The sequence below is a fragment of the Trachurus trachurus genome (genome assembly GCF_905171665.1).
Source record: "Trachurus trachurus genome assembly, chromosome: 13".
Lineage (NCBI taxonomy): Eukaryota > Metazoa > Chordata > Actinopteri > Carangiformes > Carangidae > Trachurus > Trachurus trachurus.
This window is the reverse complement of record NC_139892.1, coordinates 14,028,274-14,041,607: the sequence shown is the minus strand read 5'-3', so window position 1 is coordinate 14,041,607 and position 13,334 is coordinate 14,028,274. Positions and strand designations below refer to the sequence as shown.

Genomic DNA, 13,334 nt, shown 5'->3' with positions numbered 1-13,334 from the left:
TTACACGTTACAAATACACCTACTCTTCCTACTCTAACTTCTAATGTGTGTGTTGTTTATATTTTAATAACAATATAAGTTAACAGTCATAACAGACTGCAGAAGTTAGTGAAGATCCTTTTCAGGGAATTTACTTCCCATTTTCCAACGAATGTCTTTTTGCCGCTCTCATCCTGTCATGCCTATCAACACCTTTGGCCTTCCACTTTTAACTGTTGTGGGGGCTGAATGGTTAACGCCAGTACACGGTTGATGCCAGTTTCTCATAAAACTCTCAAACCTCAACAGACAATGGAAAATACATGTCATGTGACGACCACAAACAGACAATAAAAACTCTTATCAACCCCAAATGCCAGGAATTAAACACACCCTTAAAATACAAATGAATGAAATATATTTTGGGCTGTGCAATAAACCTACAAAAGAAGAACTAGTCAGTTTACATTTTGCATTAATAAAAAAAATAAAATTTTATTATTATTATTATTATTTTTTTTTTTTTACATCAGGTCAGTATTTTCAGTTTATTTAATTTAATAATGTGGTACAATGTACGCATGGAAATGTGATAGAAATGATAAAAAAGGATCAGTTTCTCTCTGAGCCCACGCCACCCCCCACTCACTTACGCACAGTCGCACACAAAACCCAACAGAAAGTGAAAGTAAATCAGGGGTGAATCAGTAGGGTACTGTAGTTCATAACTATCCTTTGGACAAACACAAACGCATTACACGAGGCTGCTGAAATTCATTGTGAGCTTGTTGTCATCCACCACCTTTTCAACGATCACAAAACTGCATGTCTGACTCGCTTATGAATAAACACCGGGCTTCACCGGTGTCATTTGGTTTGTTTGTGATCAGGATTAAATGAGTAGAGAGCCGATTTGTGCCGAATTTAGTAAATGGACCGAACAGGAACCCATTCAGTTTTGCAGAAAATCAAGAAAGGTTGCTGTGTAGGCCTATTTTAATTTATTTTATTTGTTAATGTTGTTCGACATCGATCTGCGCTCGTTATTTAGATTTTTGTGGACCGCTGGAAACAACGACCAAGGAAATACCACATTACGCGATCGAAGCGTCTCCAACTGACGACCTGACGAGGTTTCCCCGGAATATTTTGATCATCAAGGGTTTAAAATCTGAGCGGCAATGTGGGCGTGTCTTGACTGTACATGAGTCTGCACTCAGCCAGGAGCTGCGCGTCTGTCATTTCTTGCACGGTCTTCATGAAGGTATGCAACCATTACATTGTTTCCATACGGTTAAGAACAACCCGTATAACCTGTGGTGCCTGTGTAGGTGCAGGATGTCATTGTACTACAGTACATGTTGAACCTGCTTTGTGCTGTTTTTTCTTTCTTTTGTGTAATGTTGGTCATTTTACTAGACACTATGCATCCTCTTGACCCACCAACAGTACAAATACCAATCAATAAAAGTGCAAGTCTTGGGTATTACTGTAGGTAAGGGAACATTTTAGTTAAAAAACAAGCAAATATAATTTCATATTTGTTGGTCTTTATGTTCTATCTACAGCAGTAACTATCCTGTGTTTATCACCTGTTGGACTGACACGATGAACTGCTGTGGGCTGCTTACTGCCAATAAAGAACCAGGTACAGCACATTGAGCACATCTTATTTGTGTAATTATGGATATTACAATTAAATCATGTGAAAAATGTATTTCCTACGTTTTCTTCATAACCACAACCTCCAACAATTTTATCTATCTATCTATCTATCTATCTATCTATCTATCTATCTATCTATCTATCTATCTATCTATCTATCTATCTATCTATCTATCTATCTATCTATCTATCTATCTATCTATCTATCTATCTATCTATCTATATATATATATATCTATCTATATATCTATCTAAGTTATGGCCTTGGTATTTATACATGTATAATAACAAAGAGTGATTGTGTGAATTGGCTTGTGCATGCTGATATTTTATCATTTAAATTTGATTTGGGCCTCAACATTGAACAGAAGTTGCACAGAATCCAGCAAATTTGCAACCTTAGTTTTACATCTTCAATCACTGCAGTAATACATTTCTGTTACTATTATTTTTTGTCCACTGTGTCTGTGTCTCTGTCAGTTCCTCTGAAGAGCATCGAGGTGGAGCTGGAGGTGAGGGACCATGTGGCTACAGTGGTCTCCACCCTGAACTACGAGAACAAGGAGGACAAACCAATAGAGGCTGTTTTTGTCTTCCCTCTGCCTGGAGATGCTGCTGTCTGTCATTTCAGTGCTAAGATTGGACAGACAGAGGTTGTAGCTGAGGTGAAGGAGAAGCAGCAGGTGAGCTGGACGCTGGAGGTTTATCTCACTGTTAAAGATCCTAAAGAGACAGTAAACACCGATGTGGATGTTGTTGACGTGTGTCCTCTGTGCTCCAGGCTCGTGAGGAGTACGATGATGCTCTGAGCTCTGGTCAGCAGGCCTTCATGTTGGAGGAGAGTGAGCAGAGTCCAGATATATTCACTCTGAGTGTGGGCAGTCTGCCTCCAGGAGAGAGCGCCTCCATCAGGCTGGAGTACGTCACTGAGCTGGCTGTGCAGGCTGATGACGGGCTGAGGTTTTGTCTGCCTGCTGTGCTCAACCCTCGCTACCAACCTCAGGGTAGGAAATCCAGACAACACAGTGCACGTCAAGATGGTTTTGTGTTTTTGGTAGCTTTGTGTACCATCCACCCACTGCTCAAAGTTCTCACGCTCAAAGACCAGAGAGAAACACAGCAGTAGAACACCTGCTAGTTGCTGTGCTGCAAAGGGATCTAGGATGTTTTAGTCAAGTCAGTTTTGATATTCACATATAGTGGGAAGAGTAGTACTTTCACCAAGAAACTTTATTCTTAATCACAGTGGCTGAAATTGAGATGAAGAGCTGAATGTATTTTAGCCATACTAACTGGATGTTTCAAAGATACCAATGGTCATGTCAGTCAGATTCAGTCCAAACTGGAACATCTCGGCTATTTGGGGAAGTTCTTTATTTTAAATATCCTCAGGTTGAGTTATAATCACACCAACCAATCATGGATGACAAACCATGATTAGATGGTTTGCCGTCCATGAACTGGTTCAGATATCCATAACATCCAGTAGATAAATCCTCATGTCTTTATCCCCAGACTGTCCTTGAGCACAACCATCAAGTCATAGTAAACATTCTTCCTGCTTTACATTCACATGTTAGCATGCTGCCATTAGCATTGAGCTAAACGCTATCCTAAATTGTTCACAGGAAGTGAAGGTGGAGATAGTCAAGGCGCCAGTGTCCAGGTGACTTCTGTTCCAGCCTCTCTGGTTCCCTACAGTCTGTCTTTTTCTGCCCGAGTGTCCTCTCCTCGTCCAGTCTCTAAAGTAGAGTCCAACTGTTCCCTGGACCCGGTCCAGTACCTCAACACAGACCAGACCCAGGCCACGGTAGGTAGACTGCTGATGTGTCTGCTGTGTGTGGTTGTTCCTCAACATTAGGAAGACATATCTGATGTTTATGATTGTGTTTTTATGAACTCCAGGTGAAGTTGGCTGCAGGACACAAGTTTGACAGAGATGTTGAACTTCTGATTTATTACAAAGACGCCCACCAGCCCTCTGCTGTGGTGGAGGCAGGACAGGCCTCTGCCAAGTCTGGTGAGAGAAAACTACTCAAGATGTTATTTTGTAGAAAAATAGGTACTTATTTTACATCTAAGTAAGATTTTTTGGAATAAACATTGTGTTTCAGGCACTCTGATGGGTGATCCAGTCGTGATGCTGAGTCTGTACCCTGAGTTCCCTCAGACTGTGATGTCTTCACTGGCCTCAAGTGGAGAGTTTGTGTTCTTAATGGATCGATCTGGGAGCATGGGCGCACCTATGAACCGCGGCATGGGACATCAGTCTCGTATTGCCAGTGCCAGGGTATTCAACAAGTGTTAAGTCAATCATAAAATAATTTATAGTTTACCTCTCAAACAGTAACCTCAACTATCAACCCTGTCCTTCCTTCAGGATACTCTACTGCTGCTGTTGAAGAGTTTACCAATGGGCTGCTATTTCAACATCTACAGCTTTGGGTCAGGCTATGAACACATGTTTCCGTAAGTCATTCCCTCATGTCACTTTGCAAAGAGCCTTCTTGTAATCAGTCTTAAGTGCCTTTGCATGTGTTCATTCATTTGTATGATGGCAGTAAGAGTGTGGAGTACAGCCAGAGCTCCATGGAAGAGGCTGTGACGAAAGTCCAGAAGATGGAGGCTAATCTGGGAGGAACAGAGATCCTAAAGCCCCTCAAACATATTTACAGCCAGGCCTGCATTCCCAGTCAACCCAGACAAGTAAAACACAGACCACACACACACACACACTCAACATAAAACAGCTATGTTATAGGCCTGTAACGAGACACCAAAGTCACAATTCGATTCGTATCTCGATTTCTGACCCACGGTTCGATACACGATTCGATTAAATTCGAATTTTTTTAAGGTTTAAAAAAGAAGAGATTTTGGTAGCAAAATAGTCGATCAAGCACTGGTCGACCAAAAAACATAAGCTGATCATTCTCATTGGTCGATTGGTCGCAGGATCCATGATGGTCCCCGCTGCAGTGTCACCGCTCCACGCCGAGGACGGTCGGACCCCTCACCCCACCTGTCACACAGCCTCAGCTCAGCCACCTCCTCATCTACTGTGTTTATTGGTGATAAACAGCAGCCCTAATTACAACAATAATAAATTAAAAACAAAGAAACTATTCTCTTTTCTCAAACAAAATGCTGTTCAAAAATAAACAGAACTTAACTCCAATGTGGAGACTATTTAAGTTTGCCGTCTGTGCCATCCCAGGGGGCAAAGCAAAAAAAAAAAAAAAAATAGACACGGAGCGGAGCGTTGGAATGGGTTCTGCCATTTCATTGGCGACACAGGTGTCGGTTTCAGTTTCAACATGTGTATCTTACAGGCCTACTATGTTACTTCAGTGACATGATGTGATGTTATGTAACTCATGTGTAAACTCTTCTCTCCAGCTCTTTGTCTTCACTGACGGTGAAGTGGGCAACACCAAAGAAGTGATAAATCTGGTGAAGAAGAATTCAGGTTCCCACAGGTGAAACAAAAACACAATCTCACAGTTTGACCCATGTTGTAGTGTTGTGTGTCTTACAAACAAAACTTCTGTATCGCAGGTGTTTCTCCTTTGGGATCGGGGAAGGAGCCAGCTCTGCTCTCATCAATGGGATTGCCAAGGAAGGAGGAGGTCACGCCCAGTTCATCACAGGAAAGGACAGGATGCAACCTAAAGTAAGAAAAGAAACATGGATGAAAACATCTTTATTAAAAATGCAAGTATTATCTTGTTGTAGTATATTTTGTGACAGCTCAATACCTCTCCCCACCTTTTATATATTTTTCATTAACCAGGTGATGCAGTCGCTGCGGTTTGCCCTGCAGCCAGTGGTGCAGGACATCTCAGTCACATGGGATTTACCAAAAGGAGTGTCTGTCACTGTTCTCTCTCCACCAATCACAACACTTTTCCAGGGTCAAAGGTCACTGGTTTATGCCCAGCTCACTGGACAGGTAGGAGCAGCACCAACTCACAGTAAAATACCTCTCTGCTTTGATTTCATTACACACTTATGTGTATCAGGAAGCAGCAAAATACCGTAGTTTTTAAAAATTTCTACCCCTTAGTGGAACTAATTCTGAATGTGTGGTTTGTTTACAACAATTAAAATGGTTTCTAACAGAGTTCAAAAGCATCAGAAGGTTTGGTGACGGTGAAGTACAGCCTGGCAGGTCATCGCTCTGAGAACCAGCTCCGCTTCAGTCTCAAACCTGCGGAGGACACGGGGTAAAACTATTGTTAGAAAACAGCCACAACAAAAGCAAGATCGGCTAGAGATGCTGCATATCTCTATATTTGACTTACATACAAGAAATTCCACCTGTGTTGACTCCTCTGTCCTGTCTGAAGATTAACAGTCCACAGGTTGGGTGCTCGGACTCTGATTCGCTCCCTGGAGATGCAGGCTAGAGAGCACAGAGTACAGCAAGATGGAGGAATAAAGGAGAAGGTGGTGAAGCTCAGTGTCCAATCAGGAGTAAGCAGCTCCTACACTGCCTTCATTGCTGTGACCAAAGTCAAAAGCTTACCGTTTCTAGGACCTCTGCTGCGCAGAAATGTTCCAACCCCCAGTAAGTGCATCACCCACTCTTCAAAGTTACTGCAGCTCACCATGGCTGAGTCTGACCGATGAGTAGCAGTAGGCTACAATACCTGTAGTGTCTAATAGGGAAGCTGGACTTTTATCAAATACATTTTCGTGGCAGAAATGCTTTTTTCTTTGTCATACAATTATGTTGTTGTTGTTTTTCAATCTTAAAGTGAGCTTTGGATCAAAGAAGTTGGGCCGTTCTTCTCCACCCAGTAAGTACAAAGCTGTATGGGAGCTGTTTATTTTAGTCAAGTTGGCTCTGATACTGTATGTTTGGTTAGATACTGACATTGATATCATACAAATGCTGAGAAGTAAAAAAGGTTGAGCTGATTAATCTGGATGACATTCAGAAACCACTGTGCACCTGTTTGTACCTCTCTCTCAACAGTAAAATCCAAATCTAGCGCCATTTCAGGGCTTTTCTCTAAACTACGTACCAGGGTGAAACCAAAGATTATCCTACAGTACGAAGATTGTAAGTAGACCCCTGCACACAGCAGTCACACATACATTATTTTCAGTATGTCAGAGCAGACAATTTGTTTCAGGTATTGCTATAGTTAACTTAAGTGAGTAAGCATTTTGTCAAGTACTACCCTACCTGCCGGACTATTGACCCCTTGCACGTGACGTCACGTTCCACTCGCGGTAGCTCCGGACGCCATGATGGACGGCAAAAGAACAGTGAACGTCAATTTAATTCAATGGGCGCGTTATAGTTTTATGACATACCAGGGGTAGGGTTTCCCCTCCTTTTCCACTGAGCTGGTTCCAGTGCTGGTTCGGAGCCAGAGCCTGACTAGCACCGGGTCTTTGCTTTTCCACCGCTTAAGAACCGGTTATTGGTACTTAAAACTGGTCCCAAGCACCAACTCCTTGCTGGTTTAGAGCTAAGAACCAGGGGCTGGTCACTGGCAGCGGGGTTACATGAGCAACAGGACCAGTGCAAAGATATACTGACACGTTATCGATGAAGTTAGTTTATCTACAGTGTATAGTCGATGTAAACACAGTTGAAGCTAACTAGCTGAGCTACATGCTGTGGCTAACAGCTAACGCTCGTATTAAACATAGCACCGTCACAACGTAGTTGCCGCCGGCGGATCGCGGCGATTACAACGAAGACGGCTTCCTGTTTTCTTTTCTTTTTCAGCCGGGTTTAATCAGAGAATGATCACTAATTATACAGACGTCGGGTCTGGTCTTCAACACCCAAGGGTTGGACCAGGTTTTAATTTCCAGGTCCGTTAACTGTAGTTAGCAGCAGCAAAGACAGCAGCAGCTGCTATATGGGGAGTGTGGCACTGACTGACGTTAACTCCTTAGCAGTGGAAAAAGCACAGAAAACTGAGATATTCTACAGCGAATAACAAAAAAACAAACAGAATATTGCAACGGATGAGTAGATATTCTATTTAAAATAAGTGATAATGCTGTGAGGTTGTAGTGTGAAGTGATCGAGCCACATTGTTGGACGGCACTCATACACAGTACATTATCACTGAGCGCTTTCTGCCGTCCGTCATGGCGTCGCCTCTCGCGTCACGTTCTAATTGTGACGTAGCTGCAAGGGGTCAATAGACCGTTTCAGAGAGTATAAACAAATACAGGTGTTACCAAGGATACTAATTAAGGCTCCATTCCATTTAGTGTACCAGAGCGTTTTCTAATGAGCCACACCTGTCTTTGTTTATACTCTCTGAAAGGGTCTATAAGCCGCTACTTTTTTCCTTGCCCCGGTGTCCCAGCTCTCATCTCTGCAAACCGCACACAAACGCGCTCGGTAACCTGTAATCTTTTGTTTATGACAGTTAAGACAACACAAACACACACGCGGACTTGCACAGTTCCCTACTGTCTTTTTGTATAAATATCTCATGTTGAAACATGAAAACCTGCGGCTTATATTCAAGTGCGGCCTATACATGTATTTTCTTTTAAAATTTAGCTGGTGCGGCTTATACTCAGGTGCGCTCTATAGTCCAGAAAGTACGGTATATCTGTACAATTTTTCATCTCACAGGTTTTGTATTTGTTTATTAAAGTTAAAGATTTAATACTTATTAGAGATTATAGCAACTATCCTGCCCTTCTTAAAGGGATATTCCAGCGTAAATTTAAGCCATGGTCCAATGCACCGTAACACTGAGTAGACCCCCCCCTCGAGAGATTAAGTCTGCTAACCGCTAGCTTCTCTAGTTGTAGCAACGTTAGCAATGACCGCACCATAACAAACAGCGCAGTATACGGATCCACTATCCACCGATCAAAAAGCCACTTAGAGCCACAAATAATGCTCAGAACAGCATCAAACGTCCCAGCACATAATACGAGGCATCAAACATCTGTTAGCTTTGCCTGGTTTCTGTTGGAAAGAGACGAAAACAACTCACCCACTCTGCTCCAGTTATACGCTATGCAGCAACTTTCCGTGTCCAGCACAGAGTCCAGGCACTGACAACACACGTCCGAGGCCGACTGGCAGCACAAACATCTGGTTTCAGTGGCCACTGGCAGGCAGTGACCACCACACTGACCACTTGATTCCCCCAGGACCAGCACATAGACTCCACCGCAGCTGCCCCTCTTTCACATTTTCTCCTCCATTTCCTTCAGCCCGTCTTCAGTAAATTCAGTCTCAAACTGATAGTGGCGCCCATCGAAATGAAACCGGATCGTCGTTGTTCTCAAACTCCATAAACTCAGCCGTGTTGACCCTTCTGTGATGTCTGCTTGACTATGTTACAGTCTCTTCTGGCAACGAACGTCCTCCTGATCGCGCGTGTGACGTTGCGTCTAATTTCGCGCTTGTTTACGCGATTCTCTCCCGCAAATATATAAAGTTAGAAATGCCCAATTCCGTTCATTTCCCTGTGAACACTCGATAATAACTTAATAATAATAATATAGGACTAATAATAATAATAATAACTATAGGCAAGATACAAGGAACTTTGGCTGCATTATATGGAGTAATACACACACATTCATCCTTGAGCTGCGGGACTCTACTTCACTCTGTAATTGCCTGCACGCCAGCTGACTAAAGTTACCTGTAACCATGGCAGTAACAAGCAGACAGATTTCATTATTAAAGTGAAAAAATATGAATCCATTGTGTTAAATGTAAAGTCCTCTCTTGATGCTCATAGATAACTGGTTTGGTTACTTGTAATTTTGCTGTGGTTGCCAACTTGCCATTGTTTAAGATACTCCTGCTCTTTTTCTCTCAATATGACAGGTGATGAAGAATACAGTTGTACCGCGGCCCCCCGTACGAGTAGGCCTATTTGTAGGAGCTTGCCTTCTTACGGTATTTATCTATTCCCTGATTTTTTTTATATATATATATTTTTATTATTATCTTGAATTTTGTTTTTACAGTGCACACTCAACTTTTACATACAACTCACCTTTTAAACCTATAGTTTTAATGAAAATGTTTCTCTCTCTTTAAACATGAAGTGACTCTTCAATCAGGTAAGTGCAAATTAAATCACTCAACTCAGTTTTTTTTAAGCAAGATAAATGTCAATTATTTACTGCATGAAATAATTAATTTCGTTTTTAAATAAAATAATAATACATTATGTCCAACTTCTTTTCCTCTCAATATGACAGGTGATTGCGCTGCCCTCAGTACGAGTAAGGGCATGGCTTCTGGACTCTCTTACAGTATTTCTCTATTCCCTGATTTTTTTTGTGGTATGTGTGTGTATCTCACCTTTTAAACCTATAGTTTTAATAAAAATGTTTCTCTCTCTTTAAACATGAAATGACTCTTCAATCAGGTAAGTGCAAATGAAATCACTCAACTCAGCAAGATAAATGTCAGTTTACTCCATTTACTCCATGAAAGAATGAATTTAGTTTTAAAATAAAAGATACAATAATAATATATAATGTCCAACTTCTTTTTCTTTCAATATGACAGGTGATGACGAAGACTGTGGCTATATTGGTTGTATTGGAGGAGGTAATCAATTCAATCTGCAAATCTGCTGTTATTAATTGGGACTTATTATATTCAAGTGAAAAAATATGAGTTTCAGTATGTTGACTGAAAATTTTCCTGATGTTCATGGATTGCATTGTTGGGTACTTAGATTTTTTTCCTGCTATTTTTATCTTAACATGACAACTAAATACAGAGTGATGAATTATGAAAGCAATAATTAAGAGAATTTGGAGTGTGCACCTTGTAGTGATAATAATGGATGTGATAAATGCTATTAAGGAAGTAAATTTGAGAAGTACACAGGAGTACATTTAATCAAATTTCTAGACTTAACAGTCTTTGGATTCTTATTCTTCAGAAATATCATTCATTGTTTATTGTCTTGTGTTTTATTTAAATGTACATTGATTAATGTTCTGTAAATGTTTCAGTTTGTGCTTAGTGCTTTAGTGTTCATGGATTAATTTGTTAGTTTCTTGTATTTTTGCTTTTCCCTTAATATGACAGATTATGGCAGAGACCCTAATTGCGACGCACGTGATAACTGTAAGTTGCTAGACCTAATGACTATAATGAATACAATAATTTAAATACCGTAACTTAAACACTGTTTACAAAAAATCAATACATTTAGTCAAGTTAGTCTTTTGATCCTCACTCAGCAATGTAGTTTCATTGATTATTATTTTTATTTAAGGACCTCGTAAACAACCAGACAGTTGTCTGAAAGTCCACTTTATTTGAATAGATTTATGTTTCTGTATTTGTACCAAACTGTGTCCTATCTGGTGCAGTGGTTTATGCTTTGGGAGTAAACTGTTGATTTAATTTATTTTGCTGCCATTGCTAATGTCAAATGTCCAACTTCTCCTTTTCTCTTAATACTACAGCTGATGACGACTCTTTTGATTACGCTAACAGTAAGCAACAATTTAAGGAAATGTTTTGAGTGCAGCTGCAACAATGTTTGTAAGAAATTCAGGTAGAGAACCTGAAATCCTATTGAGAAACACATTGAATATATCTGTTCACTGGTGTAAGCCTTACAGTCTTTTGACTCTCCCTCAGAAAGATAATTTATTGATTATTGACTTATCTACACAGATTTTCTTTAAATGTACATTGATTAATGTTTTGTAAATACTTCAGTGCAGAGGAGCTCGTTAACAATCTCATAGTTGTCTGAAATTAAATTTGTTATGTTGTTGTATTTGTTGAAAACTGCGTCCTGTTTTGAGCTGCACTGGTTTATGCTTTGTTGTTTGTGGGATAAACTTTGGTTTTGTTTCTGTTTTTGTCATCATCAACAAATATCCGACTTCTCTTTTTCTCTTAATATACAGTAACAATTGAGTACAACCGCACCTGTGATTGCTGTAAGTAACAATTTAATTATTTTTTAAGTGCACCTGATGACAACAATGTAATAAATTCAAGTAGAGAACCTGAAATGCTATTGAGAAACCCACTTAATACATCTAGTCACATTTGGAGGCCTTACAGTCGTTTGATGGTCACTCAGAAGGATCATTCATTGATTTTTGCCTTGTCTACATGCACAGATTTTCTTTAAATTGATTAATGTTCTGTAAATATTTCAGTGCAGAGGAACTGGTTAACAATCTGACAGTTGTCTGAAGTCCACCTTACTTAAATAAATGTGTTTGTGTCCCACTTTGAGCTACAGTGGTTTGTGCTTTGGTGTTCATGGATTAAACTATGGTTTCTTGTACTTTTGCTGTTTTTGTCATCGTCTAATGTCCAACTTCTCTTTTTCTTTTCAGCTGATGAGGATGAGCCTGATTACTGTAACTCCTGTAAGTAACAACTTAATATCATTAGGTCTAACCTCAATTTGCGCGTTAATAGATGTAGTAAATGTAAATACAAAATCAGTACATTTAGTCAAGTTTTCAAGCCTTACAGTCTCTTTATCCTCACTCAGTAATGTCATTTCATTGATTATTGTCTTTGTACATTGATTCATGTTCTGCAAACGCATCAGTACAGAGGAACTGGTGAACAATCTGACCGTTGTCCACAGAGCACTGAGGACTGTGAATAGATTTCAGTCTGAGCTGAGGATGAAGTAACCCTGTGCAATTAAAGAATGTATACAAATGTAAAATAATGTCCTTATACTGATCACTGACTCATAGCTAACATTAGTAAAGACAGACCTTCTTCTCACATCAAAAACCTCTGCAGATCAACGTGTTGACAGTGTGAATGAGGAAATTAGGTGTTCAAAATGTTGGCAGAATCTCAGACAGGAGGAGACAGAGAAATTTAAAACAGGAGAATCATGCAGGGATCGTTTTATCTTACAGTACTTTTTCTCAAACGTTTTTTCTTCAGCCTTGGACTGTGATCCAGTTAAGGACACCGCTCCCAAACAGCCTGTCAGAGACCCTCTGCTGCAGCTGGTTTCCCTCCAGATGGCGTCCGGCTGCTGGCTGCTGGGTCCAGGTCTGGCTGCTGCACTGGGAAAGACCAGTGAGGAGCTGGACAAGGCAAAACCTGCATCGGTGGGTAACATTTAATGACATTAGGCTACTTTTTCCCCTGAGATACCTTACCTACCTGACCTTTTCTGTCCCATGTGATTTTGTTTGATTGGCTGAACCAGGTGAACCAGGAAGTGTGGGCCACCACTCTGGCTCTGATCTGGCTTCATGCTTTCAAGTTGGATGCTAAGGAGGAGTGGGAGCTCCTGGCTATGAAGGCTGCATCATGGCTCCGTGCTCAGAACGGTAATAAACGTGATAATGAGTAGTTTTAACAGTGTGTATTGGTTAAAATCAGCTGTTTGACTTATTTTATTATTAATTTGTAAATCTTTGTTTCAGCACCGTGTGTGGCAGAGTGTGTGGAAGCTGGAAATGCACTGTTGGGTTGCAAGGTGCAGAGAGAAACCCTGGGGCTCTGAGGTTTTCATGGAAACAACTCAGTCTTACTCTATGAAGTGTCTCTTTTGAGTCAGTTGATATTGTCCTCTATATCAGTTCAACTACATATTAAACTTTTCAGAATAGCACTTCATACTTCCCTGACCAGTATCAAATTATGTTTTATGTCCATTTTTGTCACAATAAACTGAAAATAAAGCTTTGAACAAAACAAATGTTAATGTTTGAAT

The 13,334-nt window shown here is 40.5% G+C and overlaps 1 protein-coding gene across 1 annotated transcript; it reads left to right on the top strand.

Moving 5' to 3' along the window:
• Positions 1-1,587: 1,587 nt before the first annotated feature.
• LOC310996229 (von Willebrand factor A domain-containing protein 5A-like) lies at positions 1,588-13,124 on the top strand (the record flags this gene model as incomplete). The annotated part of the gene is made up of 20 exons (XM_083985612.1): positions 1,588-1,627; positions 2,125-2,327; positions 2,426-2,648; positions 3,273-3,454; positions 3,550-3,664; positions 3,759-3,934; positions 4,025-4,113; positions 4,206-4,350; positions 5,044-5,123; positions 5,203-5,317; positions 5,438-5,596; positions 5,767-5,870; positions 5,994-6,214; positions 6,405-6,446; positions 6,626-6,712; positions 11,533-11,571; positions 11,980-12,012; positions 12,554-12,723; positions 12,825-12,948; positions 13,045-13,124. The coding sequence occupies 20 exons, from the start codon at positions 1,588-1,590 to the stop codon at positions 13,122-13,124; spliced, it is 2,427 nt and encodes an 808-aa protein (XP_083841738.1).
• Between the last annotated feature and the right edge of the window lie 210 nt (positions 13,125-13,334).